At 40.4% G+C, this 26,115-nt stretch overlaps 1 protein-coding gene across 3 annotated transcripts in view; it reads right to left on the bottom strand.

The window, feature by feature from the left end:
* Nucleotides 1-26,115, bottom strand: part of Ints7 (integrator complex subunit 7) — a 71,801-nt gene that overhangs the window by 7,200 nt on the left and 38,486 nt on the right. For all 3 annotated transcript variants that reach the window (XM_013520176.1, XM_005374746.2, XM_005374750.1), the window contains 10 exons: nucleotides 22,120-22,237; nucleotides 17,199-17,333; nucleotides 14,967-15,064; nucleotides 13,694-13,933; nucleotides 12,825-12,962; nucleotides 11,599-11,805; nucleotides 8,191-8,385; nucleotides 7,576-7,679; nucleotides 6,314-6,382; nucleotides 4,161-4,293 (listed from right to left, as the gene is read on the bottom strand). In XM_013520176.1, coding sequence (XP_013375630.1) covers nucleotides 4,161-4,293; nucleotides 6,314-6,382; nucleotides 7,576-7,679; nucleotides 8,191-8,385; nucleotides 11,599-11,805; nucleotides 12,825-12,962; nucleotides 13,694-13,933; nucleotides 14,967-15,064; nucleotides 17,199-17,333; nucleotides 22,120-22,237 — 1,437 coding nt within the window. The remainder of the gene's footprint in view (nucleotides 1-4,160; nucleotides 4,294-6,313; nucleotides 6,383-7,575; nucleotides 7,680-8,190; nucleotides 8,386-11,598; nucleotides 11,806-12,824; nucleotides 12,963-13,693; nucleotides 13,934-14,966; nucleotides 15,065-17,198; nucleotides 17,334-22,119; nucleotides 22,238-26,115) is intronic.

Here is a 26,115-nt window from a genome sequence, read left to right as displayed (position 1 = left end):
TTCCTGCACCAGGGAGTCCGGCAAGCACGTGCGGGAACACCCTGCCGGTGGCGGGGCCCTTGGTGCCACACCGTCGAAGGACAGAAACATCTTAAAGTGTGGGCCCTTGGTGCCACACCGTTGAAGGACAGAAACATCTTAAAGTGTGGACCGAATGCTCACAAACGACGCTAGGGCAGTGACGGCGCACCTCCTGCAGCTCTCAATGATACGGACAGCGCACTGCCGCACAGGCGCCACCAGCTCACCTCTCGTGCTCTAGGCTCTCTCCCTGCATAAAGTCCCCATTTTGCCCTTTCAATCAGGAATGGATGCGGGTGCTGCAGTGCCCCACAGGAACGTGTGGACTGTCCTCGGGCTGCCGGCCGCTGGGGACACCTCTATGGAAGGAGATTATTATTTTTGTTTTTGGTAGTGGGAATCGAATTCAGGACCTTGTGCTTGCCAAGCAGGCGCTGTGCCGCTGAGCTACATGCCCAGCCCTGTAGATTACTATTAAGTGATCTGAAGATGGCGAACTGCATACCATGATAGTAGAGCAAGAGCTCTAGCACTCCTGCTAATCCAATAGGTATCTCAGTCTTCGTACATTCCGACATCTCTGTAGCAGCTGGCAATGTGTTCCTTCCACGGACTTCCAACAGGCCCGATGCCCACGTTTTCCTCGTTCTCCTCCGCCCCCCCACCTTGTTCCCTAAGCGCCTCCTCTGCTGTCCTAGTCCTCATCTCTCTTCAACCCCCAAGTTCTCCACAGGCAGCACTCTCTTCTCCCAGGACACTCGGATGGGCGACGCTCACGGCGGCCTGTCGCACCTGCGGCCTGGCTCATCTCTGTCTTCCGACGCAGGCTGCCCCAAGACAGCCCCAGGTCTGTGAACAAGGCGTCAGCGGCTTCCGCCGTTCTTGTGTTCTGTCTCAGCAAAGGTCACCCCGTTGTGCCCTCAGTCACTCAAACTGGAAACCTAGAAGTCATGTCTTCAACCCCATGTCCAATTAAAAGAAAACATCAAGCTTTGGAAGTGTTACCCCAACCCCTACGTATCTTTTGTAGGCATCCTCATTCCTATGGCCATTTTATTAATTTGGCCTTACTCTGGATTACTGCAAAAGGATTTTTACTTTCTTCCTCTAATTTCAAGTTCTGAAGACATTACCTGTTAAGCCCATACATATTAATATCAATGGTTTCTTAATTTTATTTCCCTCACCCATTTAAAATTCGAAGAAGGCTCCCCAGTGCCTTCGGGATAAAGTCTAAACTCCCTAATGCTATGTTCAAAGCCTTCTGTCGCCCATTCTGCCCCCTGAAGCTGGCCTACGCACACTGCCACAAGTTCCCTGCCTGGTAGCCCCCACCCCTCCTTATCTGTCTGGAAGATTCACATGCGAAACTGTCTTCTCTCTGAAGTGAACCCCACACAATTTTACTAGTTTTTTTTAACTGAATTTGCTTTCTGTGCCACTGGGTGTTGAACCAATGGCCTTTGCACTGAGCTACATTCTCACTACTTTTAAAAATGTTTTTGAGGCAGGATCTCATCAAGTCGCTCAGGCTGGTTTGAAACTTTGGGTCCTCGTGCCTCAGCTCCCGAGTGCCAGGAGTACAGGTAGGCACTACCAGGCCTATCTGTGCGCCCCCCACCCACCCAAACTTTTCAGTGGTGCTGGGGACTGACCCCAGGGCCTTGCACATCCTTGCTGAACTCAGTCCCTCTTCCATGCTGCATCTGCTATCTACTCTGCACATGTACTGTACTGTGTTGTAACATCTTTCCCTGTCTGACGATGGGAGACCTTGTGTCTTTGTCACTTTTCTGTTCCTAAGATCCAATAATAAACATCTGAACATCCTCTGGGTGCTCACAAAGTACCAAATGTATGAAATATAATTTGGAAGCAGAGAAAGGGAAACTAACACTTATTAACTACTCGTTATATGGTAGGAATTGTGCTAGAGAATGTGCATTGTTTATTTAAACTTAACAGTAATCTTTTCTTTTTGTTTTTTAGTTTTTTGAGACAAGGTCTCCCTGTGTAGTGTAGGCTGGCCTCGAACTCGTGGTGATCCTCCTGTCTCAGCCTCCCAAGTGATGGGATCACAGGCACATGCCACCATGCCCAGTGTTTAACAGTAATCTTATGAGGTAGGCAATTCTGCATTTTGTATAAAAGGACATTAAATAATTTGTCTGAAGTTGCAGACCTGCTGAGTGGCAGAGCAGGAATCTGAACCTAACTGAATGAACCAAGGGCTCTTTTCTGTGTATTGTGTCTCCTAAGCAGACCTTCTCCTTGTCTCCATTATATCGAGGGGATTCACCACCAGCAAGGTGACGTTGTTGTGTGGTATCTATTTAATTTCTCAGGGTGGTGCCTAGTGGGGTATGAAAACAGTCACTTCTCAGGGAGATGCATTTCCTCCACAGTCAGTCTTTACACTTTCCCTCCACTGCTCAGCTCAGTGTCAAAGAGCTGTGTCCATACAACGCAACAAACACTGCTGACAGCTTCACACGGGGGGCGGGGGCAGTACGGCACAGAGAGAACCCACTCTTACATCCAGTGAAGACCTCACCCTTCTGCTTTCTTGTGAAATGTCTGACAAAGGGTGAGAGTATAAAATGAGAAGAGCAGAAGCTAGGAGAGAGCTACAGGGACTGTCAGCATCTACCATAGGAGCAGGGGGAGAAAAACTCTCCCTGGGGCCAAGTTCAAAGGCTTCCTGCTACGGACTCAATGTCTGTCTCCAGAATTCCTACCCAGAAGTCCTGATGGCTTAGACCTAGTGTCCCCCTAACCCGTCTTGTGCTCAGAGTTGGGGCTCTGGGACACGCACTGGGCCAGCGGGGAACCACACTCATCGGCAGACTCACCCACGAAGGCGCTCAACAGCTGCAGGTGCTGCTGGGAGGTGGGCCTGGCTAGAGGAGGTCACTGGGCCAGGACCCAAAGGCTGCAGCTTCCTCCTGCTCCTCCCTGTGCCTCGGCTTCCTGGCAGTAGGACCGGAGCAGCTTTCCTCCATGGCAGGCCCTTCTACTGTGCTGCTCTGTGCTGGAGCCCGCTGGCCATGGCAAGAAGCATTAAACCCCTCGAGCCCACAGGTTCCTCTTCCCTTTTAAATTGTGGGCTTGGGTCCTTCGTTCTAGCTGAGAAAGTGACTAAGACCGAGGCGAGAGAAACGCCCCCGGGTACAGAGTTCAGGGCCCAGCTTCTACGAGTCTGCTGCTAAGAGTCTGCTATGGATGCAATGTCTGTGTCTCTTCAAATTCACACACAGAAGCCCTGACCTCCACCGTGACAGCAGCTGGAGGAGTGGCTGCCAAGATGGGATCGGTGTCGAGTAAGTAGAGGAAAAGAGATCCTGGTGCTCCATCTCTCTTCCTGCCACGTGAAGATAGAGCCAGTATATGGCCATCTTCAAGTCGGGGAGAGAACTCTCGCTTGGAACTCCATCTGCTGTCCAGCCTCCAGAAACATGAGCCATAAATGTCTGATCTGCGACACGTTCACCATGAGGCCACAATTCCCAGTCTCGCTGCCAGGCGGCTCTGATTTGAATGTGTTATGTTCCTGACAGCTTAAGCCACCGGTGGTACAAGCCTGACTATCCTATCGGGTGGCATGGGACAGTCAAGCTAGCAGAAGTGATACAACTCAACTCAGAGCCGCCTGGCTGTGCGATACACAAATTACGGCCCACTGTGCACATGGAAGTATCAGACATAATTTAGCCCAGCCTACCTTACAAGTTTTTAGAACACTCACATTAGCCTACATTTGGGCAAAATCATCTAACATAAAGGTTATTTCATAATATAATGTTGACTATTTCATGTCGTTAGTAACAGTATATCGAAAGTGAAAACAGAGTGGGATGTGCACCCACTGCTGAATACGCTTCACACCATGAAAAGCTGTGAGTTGACCCACCGTAAGTCCTAATGCCCGGGCCTCACTTCCAGAGAGAAAGAGCTAGCAGGTCTGGAGTAGGGCATGGATACTGATTTATGTTTTTAAACAAGGGGATTCTACTTTGCCGCCAAGGTGTAGCGCTATTCCAACTTCATTTGACCTCACAACAGTGCCATGTGCAGGTGGTGCAGGGACCCTGTTCTCCAGACAGGGTGCAGAGAAGTGAACCTGAACACATCCCACTTGCCATGTATGAGACGGGGGTGTACTTCCGATTGAGCGCCTCCACCTCCTCCAAGACGCGGCTGTACACGGCCGTCATCCTCCGCTCGTACTCACTGTCCGCATGGGCTGCTCCCGCAGACCCGTACTCCTGGAAACTGAAAGGAAGATCAACATCAGTCACTCAACCGTTTCGATGCATTCATTCTTTCAATTCCCACATGTGTCAAGCACTTTCCATGCATCCTCAATTAATTTTTGAGTAATGGATTTATTTCCATTTATAGGTAAGGAACCGGATAGAGGCCTGGAGAGGCTTATTCGCCTACACTCGTAGCTACTAAGAGGCAAGCTGGAACTTGAACCCAGGCCTGACTTCAGATGATGCAACTTTTCAGTTGGGGACTGAGCCCAAGCTTTGCTTCTACCACCAAGCTCCATACCCAGACCTTTTAATTTTGAGATGAGGTGCTGCTAAGTTGCCCAGGCTGGGTTCACACTTGTGATTCTCCGGCCTCAGCCTCAGGAGCAACTGAGATTACAGGCTCAGCTGATGTGATGCTTAACCACACTGTTTATTAGGTAGTCTGAAAGTATCTAAACTTGTTGCTACCATGAGGCAGAGAATAAGACATCTGAAAAGGTAATTATCAATATGTACAGGAATGTGCAGGGGTGTGCTGGTAAACAGAGCATTCTGGGAAAAGTTTAAACTAGGTATCTTCCTTTTTCCTCTACTATTTCCAACCCTCAGATTTATAAGTGAGATAAGAGAGCAACTTTTACATCTGGACTAAGCTTTTGAAAGCATCCATGAGGACTATTTAAAATGCAATGTAGGTAATTTAAATACACTGGGCACTAACATTATTCCCTTATATCCATTTAAGACTTTCTACATACAAGACTCTTCAGCTGGGCACTTTATACAGTTTTTCATTTGATCTTCACAACTATCCTCAGAAGTAGGTATCATTCTGTACCTAGAGTTTATGCAGATGTGGCTCAATGAGACCAAAGGTATTCACAGAGCAGTGAGTGATAAGGGGATCGTGTTCACATCTGCCTGGCTCCAAAGCTCTGTTCCCTGCTTGGTACCACATTGTAAGCTCCACTAGGGCAAGAAATGAAATTAGTACAATGGATCAGGTAAGCAGAAAAATAAGAGCCAAGTGTTCTAGTCTGAGAGCAGCTAGCACTTTCAAACAGATGGCAAAGGTCTTAGTATAAACCTGAAACATAATTGTGAGTCAGTACTTTAGGGTAGAGAAACTGAACACGTTTTGTGGATGGTATTTCTTTGAAAAAGCTGCTCACAGAATCCCAGGGCTTAGCAGATCTGAATTATTGACAGTGAAATACATTTTCCAAAATAGACATTTCTCATTCCAGTGACATACCTAGTTAATGACTTCTTGGACTTACTTAATTTGTACAGTTCTGCACATCTTGTTTATGGCACCTCAATGTCTTTTTCTGTACAGTACACTTTGCTTATACACCTGTAATTTTTGCTGATCCTACAGCACAGTGCAGTACTGTAGTTTTATGGTCTGTAATATGTTACAGTACTACACGTGAGAGCTATCAAACAAAAGCTGGAGTTTCCTTTGTCCTGAATACTGTAATGTGCATACTAGCTACAATTTCTCATTTAGCAACGAATTCACTTAACAACCTAGTTGCAGGAATGTAATTAGGCTGTTAAATGAGGTATGCCTGTAGAATATTCATTAGAAAAACAATGCAGTATTCGTTTAATCATTTTGATAATTAGTTACCAGAGCCGGGAAAAACAGTTTTAATAAAGCAGTGTCAGAAATATCTTTTGGCTTGGGGAACCAGTGAAGAAAATTTTCGAGTTCAAGCTTAACTGTATTATTGACTGGGTATTTCCCAACAAAATTTAGTTATATAAATTTAGTTATATAAGAAGTTTTTCATATTCAAACAATTTCTTCCATTATTTTTCCAATTCAATGTTTTGAAACTAGGAGGTAGGAGGCAAGCAGACCATGGAGAGAAAAAGTTTATGTTTTATCATCAGTTATATAACCCTGGGCAAACATTTGGAAGAGTTCTTTTGTGTTTTTCCTTCTATAATTTCTTTTCAAAAACACTGTCGTGATGAGTAGGTAAAGTATCACATTTAAAAGTATTCCGTATGTTAACTATTACCTTGCTGATTCTGGATCCAAAATCAGGGCTTCTATTGTGTGGGATATCAGTAAGCAGCTCTGCTGCTGTCTACATTAATGTTAAGGTTATACATAAACAGAAGACATTCACTATACACTACATTATCTGAATATTAAGTAAGTCAAGATGAGGTTGTACTTTCAGTGAAAGTAACTGTGTTTTAACCAGCTCTATTTTTTCCTTTTAAAGGCTCTATGTTGTCTTTCCTAGCGATCCTCAAACTGTCTCCAGGAAGGTATTTCAGAGGCCACCTAATGTGGGAAAGGGAAATCAGCCAAGAGGCCAGTCATTTCTGCACAGCAACTCCTGTTTTTATCTGTCTTACTTCTAGGGGCTCTTCATAAGAGCTTGAAACAAGAAAACAACAACAAAAGTTTTACCCGTAATAGTTTTTAAAAAAGAAAAAAAAAAAAAAGCCATCAGTCTATAGAACCTTTATTTCTATGGTTCCTAAGCAGGGCTCAAGAGGTCAATTCTCTTGAAATTGTATGCAAATTTTGAGATGTAGGTCATACATGCATTTTGTAGTACAAAGGACTTACACATTTATTAAATTTTAGTCAGTAAGCCAAAATGCCAAGAACTAGTGGCTGGCAAGTCTGCAACTATTTCAAAATAATTGCATCTTTCCCCTTTCTAAAACTATCTGAAGTTGCTGTAAGACAATCTGGAGAAGTTGAAGGGGGCTTAGGGATCAAAAATGTGATAAAGCTCTGAAAAGATAATTAACAACGGTGATGAGAAGAAGGACTGTTAGCCCAAAAGGAAGGAAGCTGGGGCAAAACAACCTTTTCTGGTGGAAAATGTATCGTGCTGTCTCAGCTCAAATGAATACAACACACACCACACTCCACACCAGCAGGATTCAGCCTTTGTTTCTGGTTGCTTGTTTGGAGATGCATTCTTGCTCCATTGCCCAGGCTAGCCTCGAACTCCTGGGCCCAAGCCATCCTCAGCCTCCCGAGGAGCTCAGACAACAGGTATGAGCCACTGTGCCTAGACCTGCAGCTTTGGATGTTCTTCGTGAAGGCGGGGAAAGACCACCATTGAGTTACCAGTTTTTTTTTTCTTAAAGCAAGACAGGTTAAAACAGTAGAATTATTCTGCTTATATTAAATTTTAAAGGGGAAACTATTAATTATAATAAATTTGAGGTTATCTAATATATATTCTGTAAGTACTTGGTCTACATGTAAGACTACTTCTCAAGAAAAAGAAATACTGCGGCAAGCTTCGGATACAGCTCTACATTCCTCAGTGTGGCTGAGTCAGCGTCAAAAGACGCTTGATACAGATCTCCATATCGGGAAGCGAGGGCTCTGAATTCTTCCATGGACTGTTTCATCTGTGAAGAAGGAAAAACATCAGTGGTGACAAACATCCTCTTGTTATTGTATAAACAACACAAAAACATAAAAAACCCACCCCAAACAAAAATTCAAAGAAACACTGAATTCATCATTCTCTGCATTTTCCTTAAACTTAAATACAAAGAATGGAAAATGATACTATAAATGTTTGTAAGATTTTAGAAATTTATATGTTGTATATAGAGATAAAAACCCTTTGCATTTTGGTTTCTTCATGTTCCAGTAAAATAATTACTGCAGTTATAACCATTCCAAAGTTTCTTTAAATGTAATTACATTCTCTCCAGATAAATTGTAGCACCCGTTTAGCAGCCCTCAGCCATCAGATCAGCCTATGTGGCAAGCCAGGTGGGTGACACATTTGACACAATGTCTGAGTCAAGCCACTGATACTAACTTTCAGAACTTTTCATTACACACCTAACTCGCACCTAATGCCTCTAACATGTAAATAGAAACTACAATGAAATGAAAGGTGAGACATGCCTGATTGGAGATGCGACCGCATCTCTGAAGGTCATTTCCTAAGGTCATGGCAATGGTAGTGGCGATTGCCGGGGGAGGGCTTGTCTTTAGGCTGTTACAGGTACAGATGAGTTGCGAGAAGGCTTGGAGAAGGTCAATCCTGAGTTTCACAAATTCACACTGAAAACTTAAAGGATTCAGTGGGGTACTGGCAGCCTGGAATAAAAAGGTATGATGTGGTAGTATTCACATTTTACTCTACAGAAAAAGACCCTCTTCCCCATGTCCTTTATAAAAATGTACACTTGTCTAATATAATATTCCTCTCCACTGCGAAGGTCTGTGATCAAATATGTAAAAACTGTACTTAATGTTTACTTGTGGCTTTCAACCTCTGGAATATTTTGTCCTAATTAAAACAGTACATATTAAGGTACTAAAGAGGCCAATCTCATCGTTTTCTCAGATGTGATCTGACTTGCTCTTGTAGGATGATAAATTCCCTCTGCCCCTTTAGCTGCTACTTGCTCTTTTTAATTTACTGCCTACCCATAACTTCAGAAGGGATGGGGTACATGTAAATATATACGATATTGTTATATAAATATAGTACAGACCACCTTACCAGACAAAAAATTCTGACAGTCTTATTCTAACATGCATTATAGAACTTAAAGAGAAGAATGACACAGTTATGAGAAAGATTTGCTGCTACTCTGATTTATTTTTGACCAACAAGAAATATTTGACTGATATAAGACAAGAACTTTGAAAGTGACTGTGCAGTCCTGGATCACATTAGTACTGAAGGAAATTTTCAAAAAGAACACAGAAAACTTACTAGATTTGTCAGGTCAAAGACTTCAAAAGATAGTATTGCCCAAGAAAGGTTAGAGATGTTTAGAAAAAATTTTTGGACTACAGAAGGAGAAATACAACATCATATACAATGCCAAAGAGAAATACAAAGTATGTTTCCTTTTCTTTACACTGGGGCTCACACTTAAACAGCAGTTGGTTATAAGGTCAGCAGATAAAAGGAACATGGTGTACAGTCAAAATTATCCTAAACATTCTTCAAGACGAAATTACTTCTGGTTAGCTCAGGCTGGTGTCCCCCAGCGTCAGACTTTGGATGTACCCTCCCTGGACTGAGCCGAACGGCTGACAGAAATGTCCCCTATTACACTGCTTGCTGTCATCATTCCCTATAATTTTCTTGTCTTTTTTCCCTTTTGTCAACCATATACATGCATATAATGCTATTCTGATTTGTAGTACATATCTATTTTGTAAAGAGAGCTAGCTAAAGTAACCAATGAGGCTAGAAAGACAGCAACTTGATAAGCTCATTAAAAAATATATATGTAAAAATACATAAAAAATTTGTCATCCTATCTGTAAGTATAAACTTAATTGTGGTAGGTGTATTTACTTTGTGAAAGAGATCTCTAGAACTTCTTCATCTTGCAGAACTCAAACTCCATACTCTCTCTGCTCCCACCTCTACTAAGCCTCTGGCAAGTGACCACCGTTCTACTTCCTCTTGTTGACTACTTTAAAAATTTTGAGGGGGGCATGTTCTTATTTTTAGTTTCTGCTGTGCTGCAAATTGAACCCCTTGCTTCTAAACACCTTTTACAATTTTTATTTTTAAGAAGCAGGTCATTTATTGTCACTGCATTGGGAAATTAAATGCTTAATGCTAGGGTCCCTATAAGCACACTCCAGCTGAGCAGGTGAAGAGCATGGTGTGATAGTTAACTGTGGGGTCAGCTTCAGTAGGAACCACCCAACTGACTGGCCCAGTACAGTTCTGGGTGTGGCTGAACAGACCTACAGAAGAGGGAAGACCCACCCTGGAGTGGGTGGCACCAACCAATAGGTTTGTAGCCTGGATGGAATAAAAAGGGAAAGAAGAAGGTTCCGCTTCTGCTTCTGCTTCTTTGGGGGAACTGTCATCACCTCGGACATTCGTCTCGAGGCTTCCAGCTCAGACTCTTCAGCCTAGGCAGTGATACTTTATGTCAGAAAGCCAAGGAGCTGCTGCTGCTTGCTTGCTGCTCCAATGTCACTTGCCTGACTTACAGAACAATCTTTTCCCAGAATAATCAAGAAGAAGGAATTACAGCTGTCAACGCTACCCTTTAAAATGGAGAGGAGGCTGGGGGTGGAGCTCAAGGGCGGAGCATGAGCTCAGTTAGCTTGGGTAAGGCCCTGCGTTCCATTCCCAGAGCCACCAAAAATAAAAAGAAGGAAAGAGAGGGATGAAGAAGGCAGGAGGAAGGAGGGAGGGGGAATCTTCATATATTCTTGTTTTAAATAGCGATCAATCAATTCTAACCCAAAAATAAAAATTATACTTTAAAAAAATATGTGCTCCACAGTAGCCTTAATACTCTCTTTTGTGATACACACACACACACACACACACACACACACACACACACACACACACACACATTTTCCTTTGAAGCATTTCTTTTGGGTAGTCCAAAATTAAAAATATTTTAAGGCCAGGCATGGTCATGCATGCCTGTAATCTCAGCACGAGGGAAGCTAAGGCAGGAGGACTGCCGTGAGCTCAAGGCTAGCCTGAATTACACAGCAAGATCCTGTCTCAAAATTTTTTTTAGATATGTCACAAAAGAATATAAACAGGTACTAAAAGTTTTATGGCTCTTCCTCAACATATTCAATTTTTAAAGTCATATGACAATACTTTAAAAATATTTAATGTTGATTATATAGCCTCTACAGAAAAAGCCTTTTGACAAATGCAGAAAGTTTTCACTTCAGGAACAGGTTCTTACTCAGAAATATAACTGACTTCCAGGACATAAGAAATGCTAAGGGCCTCACCTCTCTGCAACTTTTTCACTTGCTTTGAAAATAAAAATTGCAGTGACTGACTTAATTTGGACATCACAGGGAATAAAAAGTGGCACACTGGAATCCTTGATAATTATCTGTAAAGCAAGAAAGTACCGCAGCTGGGGATGTAGCTCTGTGGGAGAGCTAGTATGTGCAAGGCCCTGAGTTCAACCCCTAAACCCACAAAAATAACCAAGACACTCCATTCTCTCAGAGAGTAGCTGCCAGCTGAGAGATGGGGTCAGGGCAGGTTTGATGGCAGCCTTGGCTGGCAATTTACTAAGAAGGATCCTCTTTCCACGCCACTTACCCTTTCCACACAGCTTCAGCAATCCTCTACACACATGGCACTCAGTACTCACAAACCACCACCCCTATGAAAGGTAAAGAAGGGGAGGGCCTAGCTTATGTGCATGACCTATTCAATTACTTTGATGCTGCTAAACATACACATCAACAGGCTTCTCAAGTTGTTAAAATAGGAAAACCCAAAAAGAGAAGGGATAGCATTCCCCAGTGAATCATGGTCACCACGGGAGAATTAGGAGGACTTACTGTCAAGGAAGCAATCCCTTTGTGGTAGTATTTTAAAGACTCGGCAATGCAAGACAGTGCTGAACTGTAATTCTCCTCCTGCAGCCCGGTGAGGCACTGCTCTGCGTGTGAGAACTCCTTCAAACTGTTCAGCCAGAAGTAGAAGTGCTCCGAGGCAACCTGAGTCAGCAAGCTCTGATACAGCTCTCTGGCCATGTCATGATTACCCTAAAAAAGGGAAAAAGAAAAAGAGAGGGAAGACAAAAAAGAAGCAGAAGGAGCAGATGGTGAGGTTCTTACATTTGAAAGAGTTGATGCAGCAGGTCAAGACAAATCCAAGCCCTGGATGAGCTTGAATAAGCATTTCTCATATTACATAATTCTTTGAGAAAATACGCCGAGCTGCTTTTATGTAACGTAACGCCTAAAGCGCTCTAGCAGAAACAGTTCTAAAGAGAAGGTAAATGGAATGAACAATAATCCAAGCTTAGAATTCAGTCTACACTGTAGGAAGTACAGTCACACATGCTGTGTGTCACTCTGGGGAGGCCCATCAGTACGGGAGTTGCTGTGGAGGGAAACATGGGCACTGTTTCCCTCTGGGGCAGGGGTGCTCCGTATGCTGTGCTCCCCTGACGCTGGGGCTGGTTGGCTGCAGTAATGAAGAGCCGTCCGGTCAGCGGCTCCCCCCACATTGGAAAAACAGCGCACAACTTTGAACATGAGCACTGACCACCTGGAGGAGTTATCCCCAAATGACTTCTGTACTAACCAGGCTTTGTATTTTTTTTTTTTTTTTCAAAGAAAGGTAGTAAAAACTATTAGGCTTTCTGTGTGGCTGAGGCAAATACAGCATACTAAAGCCTTTCTGTTTCTAGTTAAGAATCAGAAAAGGTTGAAGAGACACAGAAAAGCACAATGCGGTGCAACGATCAAGGAGGATAAAAACAGTGGTAGACATGGCCCTACCCCGGACAACACAGGACAAAGTTTGGTGTGCTAACAACCCATACCCACACAGAGCTCGGACTTGAGCTTCCTCACAGCACCAACACATACAGCAAAACATATGCCATTCTTTTATGAGAAAGGCTAACAGGTCCTTTCCGTTACCACACCCAGAACCCACGAGGAAAACGCACTTCCCTTTTTCTTTTCGGTTTTGACTCTCAGTAATATTAACCACAGAATCTTGGGCACGTGACCTGACACTCTCACCAACCAGTACCCAGAAGAGCGAAGCCTACCATCCTGGAGGCCTGCCTGGCAATGCGGTACACGGTCCACCCGTTGGAGACACTTTCAAGCTGCTGCTTAATCACAGCCTTGACTTCAGCAGACAATGCTTTCTGGCTGGCCACGAAAATCACCGTAGCCAAACTCACCTAACCACGAACAAATAAGAAAAAGAAGAACACCATGTAATTGTATCCAATGTCATAGATACCAAAGGGACAAAAATCAATTATGGCCCATTTAAAAGAACAAAATGTTTCCCATTAACATTTATTTAATTCTCATTTTGAGACATTTCTGAGCATTCCACCGATGTAGACCACTGTTTATAAGACCAAATAATAAGAAACAATGCCCATAAATAAATAATGGTATAATCATACAATGAGATACTATACAACAGTGAACTGGATAAACCAGAGATACACGTAGCAGTACAGATGATTAACAAACAAGGAAACTGCAACTGATTACTTATAACATTTATGTGAAGTAAAAATACTTAAAGGAATACTGCATATTACCTTGAAACATATACTGCTGAGATCATAAAAGTGTAACATGCATGGGTATCACAGACAGCAAATCCAGGGCAGATTTTATCAGCTGGATCGGAAATGCTCTGAAATCTGAAAGTGCATATGTTTTGGATTTCTAAGCAGTTCAGATTTTAGATTTCTGTGTTAGGGTTGTATAGAAAGTTCATAGTGTCAATTCTGTTTTGACTTCATCACACTCCTGGTTTCAGATAAACTACTTTAACCAGGTGTTGCTTTATTTTGCTTTTTAAGTAAAGTCAAACAGAGGTGCTGACTTCTTAAAATGCTCTCCACTAGACCATATCCCCGTCTTGCAGCAGAAGGAGACGGCCGCTCTTTACCAGAAGTTCCTGCTGCTTGTCCGTGGCTGAGCGTCCGATCACCTTGTAGAGCTCCACGAGGTCGCCAAGCATCCCATCGCCCAGCACTGGCAGCTGCATGGCAATGGCTGCCAGGCAATGGCACATCAGGACCCGTGCGGCATCCTGGGCACTGTGCAGCTGAGTCAGCAAGGTCTCCACCACCGACTGGCTAAGGTGGGGCCTGCCCTTGGCCAGCTTCACCATGCAGTTGAGTGCGATCTGCACGCCACAAAGAAAACAGACGAATACACTCTGAAGGAGTTTAAGATGTGAAAGAAATGAGCTTTATATAAATTACTGAAAAAAAAACTATGGGCCTGGTGTTTTGCAGACACAACATTTTTCTTCATGAGACACCCGTGACACGCTGAGTCCCGTGGGGCATGTGAGGTACCCTGTTTAAGATAACAAGTCAGGGCTAGGCATCAAAACATCGGCTACTCATTTCACACAAGACTTATTTTTTTTTAAAAAGATGAGGTAAAACTGTAAGGGATACTGCCAAAGAGGCCAACATGTACCAAATAAAATGTCACCATAACCTCATTTTCAATATTTTTCAAGAAATGCTTCTAAGGTATGGCTTTTTATTTCTATTAAAATGCATTCATTATAATAATGGATCATCACAGATTATATTTCATGTTTCATTCCAATAGTAGTCTCATCTTACATTTAAAAAAATCTTAAATATACCTATGACAGTTTGTGTACTTAAGCGGAAAGTGAAAATTCTTTGCAGCGATTCTTCCCTTGGCTTGTAAGCTAAGGCGTCTTGAGTCCAGAAACTAAAGAACACTTACACATTAATGAGTTTGGCTATAGTCATTTTAGCAGTTTTTCATAGCTATTAATATTATTTCAGATTAAAACTACTATGAGAGTTCTGCTTATTTATATTATATAGAATTATATCTGTCAACTGCAATTTAACAAGTACTGGCAAATGAGAGCAAAATGGACGCCACGGTTAGTATTTTTACTTTGGCTACCTTTTGGGATACTAACAAAAAGCTCATTTCCAAAGTGAGCACTAAAGACTAATTTTTTTTAAGCTAGGAATTGTTGTCTCTGGGCTAAATCTAGCCTTTGCCAATTCTGGTAAATAAAGTTTCACTGGAACACAAGCATCTTCTCTCCCTCACCTTCAACACTTCATTCAAGGCTACTTTTTTCCACAACCCTTTACAGAAAGACTGCCACACCCCAGTTTAGGCAATGAAAGCAGGTATCATGTTGAGCAATATTTTACCTTTAAAGTGGCTTGAGCACCTGGGCTATCATCTTGACTACAAAGCACCAGAAGTGATTCCAGGCCAAACACAGCATCTTGCTCCAGTGCCAAGAGATCTAGAAGAAAAGCATCAAGTTTTAGGGTCAGCAAAGGATTAAGTATGTGCACGTGTGCAAATACATACTTATTCTCACAGGAAGAAAAAACATTGAGTCTAAAATGCAAGAAACACTTAACCCTTCCTTGAAAAAGTATATGCAGCATTATTTCTAACATGTAAAGACTATCTTCAGACTTTGTTATTTCTACCGCTTTATTGTCTATTATAAAAATATACACATTAGGGGTTAGGGATATAGCTCAATGGCATAGTGTCTGCCTGGCAAGTGCAAGGTCCTGAGTTCGATTCCCAGTACCAAAAAAACCACAAAAAAAACCCCCACAAAAACCAAAAAAAACCAAAAAAAACAAAAAACCCACATTAATCAAGACATTAAGCCATACAGCTTTAAGTAAAGTGAGATTGAAACAGCATCACCAATTTAGCTAGGGAAATATTAACAACAGAAAACTATGCTATATGTGTTAATCTTCCTAATCAGACTTAAATTATACAGGCCCATTTTCACCTCCGATAAAATAGTTTTTAACCTTGAAAGAAAGTTAACCACTTAGAGGTTGCAACAAAGACTCCACATAATCTCATGAATGTTTTCAGACGTTAAACCCCTCAGATGTCTCATGTAACAGTGGTACTATGCCATCTTCTCACTACCATAGGGATACAATTCCTCTGGAGGATCTAGGATGTTATGAATGGCCTAGTTAACTGTATTTAGGCTAACATACGCCAGTGGTCAGAACACACAACAGTCTGCAGTACTATATGGAAAAAATATTCTTTATTATGCCCCAGATAACACAGGCTTAATTATGCAAATCAGAACCAATATGTAACTTTCAAATGTGTCCTGAGTTGGTGTAAGAGCTTGGCAATGAGTGTAAAGACTAGTGAGGGTCAGGGTGTGGAAAGACAGGTGCTGGGAACAAGCAGTGCTAAAGGCTGGTGGGGATAGGAGGACGATCGCTTGTGATCCTTAACAAGGAGCAAAGCAAGTACTGAAACAGACTGTCCAAAATGCAGTTTCTGTTCTTGAATGAAGGCGGACGTTTTTCAAGTCTTTACGTCAAAAAAATATTAGGACCACAAGAAAATTATGTGCATTATTTTCTCTGTATGTCTTCCTAGATTATGCAAATCAGTGTAATGCTACATATATCTAGGAGATGAATTTTGTCAAAAGTAATGCACACTGTTCTGTTAATTCACTCATCTCTAAGTGAAACAATGGTCATTCAAGCACCTTCATAATGAGAACAAAACTTTGTAGGTTTCTGTGTCAGCGAACACACTGTTTTACAGCACGGGAGTAGATTTCCCAAGCAAGCTATTTCCACAGCACCACACATGTAAAGGCAAGTGGTGAGGAAACAGGCAATGCTCCATAAAACCTTTCAACTGCGCAATCGCAGGCAGTCCCAGGGTCTCCAGATTTTTATTACTCTTCACAAGAATTTAAGTGGCCTTGAGAAGTGAGTTCTAAGAACATTTCAGAAGGAAGCAACTGTAGATCAATGCACACAGACTGATGCTAAGGGAAAAAAAGTAAAACAGAACTCTGTCCATGCTCCAATCAAAAGTTCATAAATAATACCATTCCTGAATAAACTTACCCATGTTTTTAAAATTTTACATTTTTACGTGTTTACAGCACATTCTGATTACACTCATGGTGGGCAGCTGGCACGTGTATCTAACATATCCTAATTCTTTGTACCTCCTCTCACCCCAACCCCCATCTCTTGATAGCCTTCTCATCTGCAAAGATCTACCTCCCTATTTCCCTTTATCTATCTTGTATTTTGCTCTTTAAATTATTTATATTTTGGGTTCATTTTAGCTTGTGTGTCTGATTTATTTCACTCACATTATTATTTAAAGATGCATCTATTTTCCTATAAATGACTCAAATTTATCCTTCTTTATGGCACAGTAGTACTCCATTATGTAAAAATACCACATTTTCTTTATCCATTCATCTGCTGATGGATATATAGGCCACTTCCACTATGTAGTTGCTATGAATTGTGCTGCTACAGACATGGGTATGCACATAATATGTAATGTGATGTAACATGTAATATGGGGACTAGCTGGGTCAAACTGAATTTCTATTTTTATAAACTTACCTTTTTCTTGACAAGAGACCGTTATATTAGTTAGAACTCTTACTCCATGAGCCGCAATGCCCCTGTTATTATGGTAACAGCACTCCTGGGCTAATTTGACTAAATCAGAGGATCTGGGAGAAGAACCTACATTTCCTAAACAAGCAGAGAAAAGCAGTTCAGATATAACTCATTCCTACAGATAAAAAGCAGTTCAGCTTACAGATTTAGTATGCGTAGTTTTACGTAAAATTCTCTATCAATAAACTTTAAAATTTTCTACAACTTCAATAGCAATATACATCACCATTTCTCTTTCTCCTATCAAGGTACTTAAAATAGGTATGTGGTAATAGTTTTGTAATGACTAAGATCTAAAATCAAAACAAGGCTTTCCCATAAAAATTTCAATCAGAGCTAAGAAAAGGTGCAAAAGCCAAAGTAACTGTAGATCATATCCTAGGAGTTCTAACGGGCTCTGATTAAAATGGATGTCATGGTGGGCTTCTTGTCAGATAAACCATTCCTTCAGGAGAAGAGATAGAAGAGAAACAGAACTATGTTTGCTTTTTCCCACCCCAAATTGCTGGTATACATTTCTATTTCAAAATTACTCCTAGTTGCAGACTATCCCTATTTTTACGGAAGAAATCAAAGATTTTAAGTATCCTGCTATCAAGGTCATAAGTCTTGCTAGTTAGGCCCTACTTCTGTGCTTTATACAGTATCTTAAGTTTTATGCTACAGACTGCAGTAACTTTTCAAATTCATATTTGAAATTCTACAAACTAATGTCTGTTGTGAATAAGTTTTAGGAGAAACTTTCAGCTATAATCAGTTGAGCTTCAAAAAGCATCAGGACATTTAAGCTTGTTCAACTTCTCAGAAGAGTCTCTCATCCCTGTCTTCCTTTCCTCCGTTTCTTTTCCCACGATCCCTGTCAATGTCACCTTGGCTCTCGTACTAAGTGTGACCATATTTTCGAGGTTGAAGGGAACAATGTTAAGTACAACAGGCAAAAACCAAGCCTATTCCAGATAGTATAAGACCTTATTCATTTCTGGCTTAACATAAACACTAGCTGCAGTGTTTTTAAGATGGTCAAAACATTACAAAGATGAAATTAAATATTCATTTTCTTCCCAAAATTATGGAAATGTGTTTCTTCCATTCTTTTTCTTGCTTATGCGATGCAGACAATGCACACTTATCCATAAATCTGCAAGTATGTTTTATAATATTCATTCTTCTTTTTTCCCTCATTAAGGCTCATCATAGGAAACTTTGGGGGAAAAAAACCCAGAAAAATTCAAAGATGAAAACAAAAATTTCCCTAAATCCCACAAATCAGCACGAACTTACTATAATTTTTTGAAGTATCATTTCAGAATCCCTTTATGTATGCCAATATAATTTTAAAATTAATATATAATTAGGATATACACTGTACTGGTCAATATAATATTATTTTTAAAACATAACATTTTTGAGTATTTTTCTGTGTTAACATAGTAAGGGATGAGATTATGACTTTTACTTTGATTTACTTAAAAATAGTTTTCTAAGATAAAATCACACGGTTTCAATGGTACAGCAAATAGAAAAAGGTAAAAGGCTGGTGCGGTAAAAGTCTCCCTCATCTACCCAGTGTTACCAGTTTCTTAAGTACCATTCCAGAGACTAAATTTGCAAGCATATTTTTTCTTCTTATATATTAGCCTGGACCTCATATATTTTTCTCTTTAAATATTAAATCATAGAGATTATTCTGTGCCATATATTCTTTTAATAAATCGTCAATTGTTCTTTTAATAAATTGATCTCTAGTGCAGGGATATATCACAATTTCTTAATGAGTCTCCTATTGATGGATCTTTTTATGATGCTATTACTTCCACTGCCGATGGACGGTATTTTATTATTACAAAGAATGATGCTATAATGTAATCTTGTACATAAATCACTTCTCAATTTATGACTATTTAAGTAGGATAAATTCTTAGAGTGGAAATTCTGGGTCATCTGCAGCTTAAAGAGTATTTCAAATTTGCCTATGCAAAGGCCCAGTAATTTACACTCCCCCCACCAATACAGCGGCTGTTTATTCACATCCTTGTCAACGGAGCATGTTGCCAGACTTCTGAATCTCTGCCAATCTCCTGGATTAAATTTTTTAATTTGCATTTTTCTTTAATACTGAACATTTTATATGGATAAGAGCCATTTATTAGAGATAATTTAGACATATTAAATTTAAATATTTTACAAACTATTTCTGGTTATATTGAAAAATTCTAATGGATGGAAAATATTTAGTAGTATTTTATAAATAATCTTATTTCGTAAAATCCTTGACTTCTACATTTTTAAGAACATTAACTAGTTTAACCATCATTCCATATATCACCTACATTTTTAACAAACTTCAATGAAAGAACAAATAACTGGCTTGAGAGTTCTTAAACTTACACACACAAATGCTCATAAATGTGTCTGGAATTAAAAAACAAAGAAAAAGCCATCATGTATCCAGGTCTATCTGGTATTAAAAAATAAATAAATAAGGGGTCAGGGATATAGCTTAGCAGTATAGCACTGCCTGGCAAGTACACGGTCCTGAGTTCAATTCCCAGCACCAAAAAAAAAAAAAGACTCCCTAGTTGGAGGAACCCTCGGGTTCAGGCACAGGCAAAGGCACCTTATTTGTATATGACTTTGAATGTATCTTTGAACCTTTGTGAGTCTGTTTTAATACTTAAACACTCCCTTGCACATTCTTTACTTGAAAGCATACATATATGAGAAGGCTCTTCTAGATTGTCAGAAATAAGACTTTGCTTACCATAGCTTTTTCAGAGTATGCTGTTAGTCAGGGATGTTAACTACAATTTAAGAACATGACTGGCTAATTTATGTAGAAAAGGAATTCACTCAAAACATACTGTTTCGAAAGAAAATCCCATCTCTTGTAGGCACCCCCGCCCCCTTGCCATGGGATTTTCTAATTCCTTATATCAAGAGGTGTCTATTTCACCACCTATCTAGGCTTGGCCATGTGACCGGCTTTGGCTAGTAAGACTAAGCAAACAGGACACAAACAGCAGGTTAACAACTGCTATCTGTGGGTGGCTGCTTTCTTATGGCTTAGCTAGCAGGTATGTCACTGACAGTCACACGGAGAACTAAGGTGCCCCAGCTGAAAGGCTTTCACTTCTAGTCTGTAAATGAGGCCAGCCAGGTGGGTCAAGGTTCCAGATACTGCAGTCATACGATGACCCCAGGGGAAACCAGCAGAACTACCTAGCTAAGCCCAGTCAGAATTGCTGATTCATAGGATCAGAATAAAATGGTCATGGTTTTAAACCACTACAGTTTTGGGATTTTAATGGAGTAATAGATACCTGACAGTGAGTACTTAGCAGAATTACTCAAAAGGCTGGCATGCTACAGTCAGAAAATAGGAAAAAAGGGAGGCCAGGGCACAGACAAGATCACAGTTCAAAAAGCCATGCACAGAATTAGACCAATGAAGACACTGTGGGCCCTATTACTGATTACCTGATGTCAGAGATTATACAGTATCCTAAGTACCAGGCATGGCAAACACTGACTGCTACACTGTCCTCTGGAAACAGGATGGCGCTGTGGTCATTTCTGTACCACTATACTGGATTCTCTCAATCCCCACTTTTGCTATGAGTTCCCAATTCAGTCTGTGGCATGGAAATGACTAACTGAGCTCAGGACATGTATGTGTACCCTGGCTGTAAGGGAGGCCAGACTACTGTATTAGGTCTTCTCTGCTTCCTACTAACATGTCCCCACACGCTTGAACCATCAGTGTTCCATGATAAAAACCTCAGGTCAAACATGCATGACTTGTACCACTCAATGGGACTGTTCTATGCTGCCTGATGGGACAGTCATGCATGTACCACTGGTGATTCAGCGCCACTGGCAGTAAGACATACAGATTATGGCCCCCTTCTGAATGTGTTAAGATTTATCTTACAGGGCATTTCCTTGACTCAATAAATTCCTGCTGTGCCGTTACAAGACAATAGCTCTCTAATTTCATTCAAATTACTGATCAGAAAAAGCCATACAGATTCCACAAAACTGTCATAAAACAACAGAAAACTTTAGCCTTCAATTTTGTGACAGTTAAACTGGATTATTAAACTGAATGGTTCAAGAGCCACCTAGGAGATTAGTAAAGCACATGTTAGATACGCCTGGGTGGGTCACGAAGGCCTGACCTCAGAGAACTCATCTGGCCCTGACCCCTTTTGCTCCAGTGCTGTTCATTTGCTCTGCCTCCTAGCTGCCATGCACTAAGCAGCTTTGTTCCACCACTCCTTCTGCCGTGAGAGCCAAGCAAGGGGGACTGAATCCTCGGAAACCGGGAGCCAAAATGAAACTCCCCTCTAAGTTGCCAGTGTCAGGTACTCTGTCCAGTAACAGGAAAGCTGGCCTATCAAAGTCTGTTGGATAAGCAAGCTCCTCAATGAGCATTAAGACATTATAATCATTCTGAACAGGTAACTAGTGAAGTTGAAATCATTTTCCAGTGCAATAACGTACAGCCAAAAAGAAGTATATAGCATTTGCTTTTAAAACCAACACCATTTGGCCTTTGCAATGTACTTAAAATCAAAAGATACTTTGAATCTGATAAATCAAAATCAAACCAACTATTCTAGATATTCTCAGAAATATTTTCACTCACACATAATTCAAAGAGTAAATCAGAAAAATAATATCCTTGAGTTAAGATCAAGGATTAAAGGATTTTCATTATCATAAGCATTGAATCATTTTCAAATAAGTCACTAGCATACAATGATGTGTGAGATTAAAACTTTCTCTGATTTAAAGCTTTACCAAGAAACTACTCGAGGCATAAGCATGAATAAAGGAGCCGGCACATTCTCTCTCCTACCTGGAGCTATGCTGAAGTAATGCTTGATGGCGATGGTCCCTGACAGTGTGGACAGGACAGACAGCATCCCAAGCTTTAAGCTGTCGTAAGGCGTTTGGAGGGCACATTCACAGAGTGCCTAAAATACAGAAGAGAAGAGAATACAGAATTTAAGCCATCAATATACTTTTAAACTGTTAACTCCATTGAACTTCTCTTTTAGAAAAATTATGGTTTTGGTTTTTATTTTTCTGGTATCGGGAATTGAACTCATGACCTTGTGCTTGCCAGGCAGGCGCTGTGCCACTGAGCTAAATCCCCAGCCCCTAGAAAAATTATGTATTAAGATCTTTTTTCCATGATAAAGCCTCAGGTCAAACTGCTAAACTCCTTAAGAGAATATAAAGAGACATGATACTAAATATAATGTGGAACTCTGAAAAAAAAAAAAGTTAAGAAAAATAAAATATATATTCTGATTAATAATAAACAAGTATTCATTTATAACAAATATTCCATATTACTGTAAAAAAATCATTAATAGGAAATTGAGTGTGGTATATGTATACTATTTTCTTAGTTTTTCTATAAATGCGAAATTATTCTAAAAGTTCCACTATATTTTACTTACTTCAGTGGTAGAGATTTTATATTATGTGCATTACAATAACAGAGTGTAGTGTTCTAACTAGTTTATTTTTATAAGTTAGTAGTTTATAAGTCAGTAGAGCTATCCTCCCAGTTTTGTTCATTTATTCTACTACTCACTGCAGTGGCCTGAAGTAGTAACCAGAAACAAGGTGCTAGTTTGCCTTCCTCTGCAGTGGCCTATGGGTATTGCTCACAATATACTGACCCTTGCCTCAGTCTGCATGGTACTACTCTGCAGCTTAGGATTGCATGTGATATAAATAGTCAAGCAACCGTCTTGTTAAACTAATTCCATTTTCCCACAAAGAGGAATTGGGAGCAGAAAATGAGCAAAACTTAACAAGTCTAAGGGAACAATAAAAAAATCTGGAAGTGGTTAAGTAATAAATTTAAGATCTCAAAAATATCAACAAAATTTTGGGGGGATTTAGATACTTTGACTCCAAAGATCACATGGAAGAATTAAAACCCCAAAACATTCAGAAAAAAATGTGGAAAGCAATAGTTTCAAATATATACCCAAATTTGATATATGATAATGGCATTTCAAATCAGCAGTATCATTTTAAAAGCTTACAAGGAAAACTGGCTAGTCATGAGTAAAATCAAATCAAATGTTTCTTTTTTTATGGTTAATAACAGATGTCTTGGTTACTTTTCTCTCATTGCTGGGACAAAATACCTGATGCCCAAAATTAAGGAAGGAAAAGTTCATTTCGCTTACAGTTTGTGGAGGTTTCAGTCCATACTTGGCAGATTACAAGGCAGAGTGGCACATGGCAGAGGGCTACAGCTCATGGCGGCAGAACACAGCAAAAGCAACAACACACACAAGGGAGGAATGGGGGAGGAATGGTCGCAAGCACCCTCTAGCTCTCCCTTACATATGCAAACTATCCACCCCAGGGTGGGTGTAGCTCTCACACCCATAATCCATCAAACTCTAAAAGCCTGCCCCATGACCGCATGAGGCTTTGGGGGGACACACAGACACAAACCATAACAACAGAGCTATAAAATATACTAAGAATTTACATGAAAAACCAAAAGTAAAACAATAACTGACAAAACTAGGAAAATTCACATGATATAAGATCAATAAGGACCAACAATCTTAATATATAAAAAGTTCTTGTACTAAGCAGGCAAAAACCCAACAAACACTGGGTAGTTCACAAAAATAATTTATACAAATGCTTTTAAAATAAGATTTTAGTCTCATTCATAAGAAGTGCTGCCTTTTACCAATCAGATTGTGCAAGATAAAGACCTAACTCTGAAGAGTGAGGGAAAATACGTACTTTCACTGATTTTGTTTTTCTCTTTTTTGGTTTTTTTTTCCGGTACCTGGAATCAAACTCACGACCTTGCGCTTGCCAGGCAGGCGCTGTGCCGCTGAGCTAAATCCCCAGCCCCCTCACTGATGTTGATAGAGAGCTAAACTGATGTAAACCTCACTAGTAGGCAATTGGCATTAATACTCAAAATTTTTTAAATATGCATTATTGGACTCTCTGCTGGAAAACTATGTTCCCAAAGGGGATTTTTCCAATCTACAGCGGTATCTTGATACTCATTGTTAACTGGTTCCAACTGTTTGGGTTGGAAAGGGAAGTGAGTTACAAGACACCACCAACAAGTTCTAGTTTTCCAGCTGAGTACCAAAGGATGAATACCAGGACAAAATATCTGTGCAGAGAATAAATAAACATAAATTAAGACAGTGGAGGGAAAAAAAAAAAAAACCCAAACCAAACATACATAACGTACACATATGCACCTACCCACCCACACCCCCAAAGAGGAAGATTATTCTGGCAATGGTAAACTAAGTTAAGAAAGAGAGTTTCACAGGCCAGACTATAGCCTCTGGCAGTATCTGGACAGGCAGTGAAGACACCCGAACTAGAGTCTGCTGGTAGGGATGGAGATTAGAGGAGGGAAAGAGAATTTGAGTGTTTTTTTGTTTGTTTTGTTTTTGTAGTGCGAGAGCTGAAGCCAGGGCCTCATGCATGAGTTCTTAACAGAGAGCTACGCCCCTAGCCAGTCAGAGATATTTTGAAAGTCACTAATTATACACAATGGATATTAAGGATTCAATGATTATTATACAATTTCAAATGTGGTGACCAGATAATGTTGATTCCATTTACGAAGACTGAGGCTTTATGGGGCTAAGCCAATTTTAGAGGTAGGACAGAAAATAAGAGATGTGAACTCTCTAAGAAGAAACACTCATCAATTTGGAATCCAAGATATAGTGCATTCTTAGTTGGGAGACTCACATCCGATTTCTGGCTCTGCCAATCACTGAAATCTTTGTCTCAACCTCTCTGCAAAGTGGTAGTAAATATTTATAAAGAACTGTAGTTCCCCCTGAAATGTCTATGGAAAAATATGTAAAATGTCAGACACTGGCACTAGCCAAAGGAGCTGTATGCATGGTAGAAAGTAGGTGAGAAGTATTTTATAATAGTCCCTTTTGTGGCCCTGTCTCAAAGAAAGAAACAGAAACAAATAAATTAATCTTAAACATGGGGTGACATCGGTTAAACAGCCACCAAAAGTCAAAGCACTTTGCAGTCTACACAGACTACTATGCTAGAGAGTAAGGCTGCAGCTCAGCTCAATGCACTACGTAGATGGAGAGGCTCCACACACTACACTGTGAGAGGCCACCAGTGAGAGAGTAAAGGAAAGAAAGCAGAGGCCAAGGACTCGACCCCAAGGAGAAGGGGTGGACTGACTGTCAATGCCAAAAATCTAACACAAGAAAGGAAGAGAAAGCCTGTGGATTTAGCATTAGGAACACTGGTGAGCTTCTAAATGTCTCAGTATATCTGATAAATGCAAAAGTATATTTAAAAAAGCAAGGGATAAAGAAATACAAGCAGTCACAATGCTTTTTATGAAGTTCAAAAGAAAGTGCTTTATAAAGAAGTGCTTAGTCAATACTATAGTTTTGGTTTATTCAAATACTTGAGAAATTTTAAATAAGAGGATGTTTAAAAGAGTAATTTCACCATTTCAAAAATTAAAACATTAGAAAATCTCATTATAAAATGATTTATAATGTTACCTTCTAATTTCTGCCATATAGCACATTATTGGGTATCTAAAATGGTCTCCGTAAGTACATAATGATGTAAGGTTCATTGATTCAAATAAGGAAACTCAACAGAGCAAATCATAAAGTTCTCTAAATAGCATATAATCATATTTCAGTGATGAATCTGGTTCAAGTTTCTGTTTCAAGGACATTACCTATTACACAATTACTCTTACTAAGAGCATTTTCCACACAAAGAGGAAAAACGATCTTTTCAGATGGATTCCCCTTTCTCACTACCACTAATGCCTTTCTCC

This window comes from Chinchilla lanigera, unplaced genomic scaffold (assembly GCF_000276665.1).
Source record: "Chinchilla lanigera isolate Chin_1 unplaced genomic scaffold, ChiLan1.0 scaffold00005, whole genome shotgun sequence".
Classification (NCBI taxonomy): Eukaryota; Metazoa; Chordata; class Mammalia; order Rodentia; family Chinchillidae; genus Chinchilla; species Chinchilla lanigera.
This window is presented reverse-complemented; position numbering and strand designations above follow the sequence as displayed.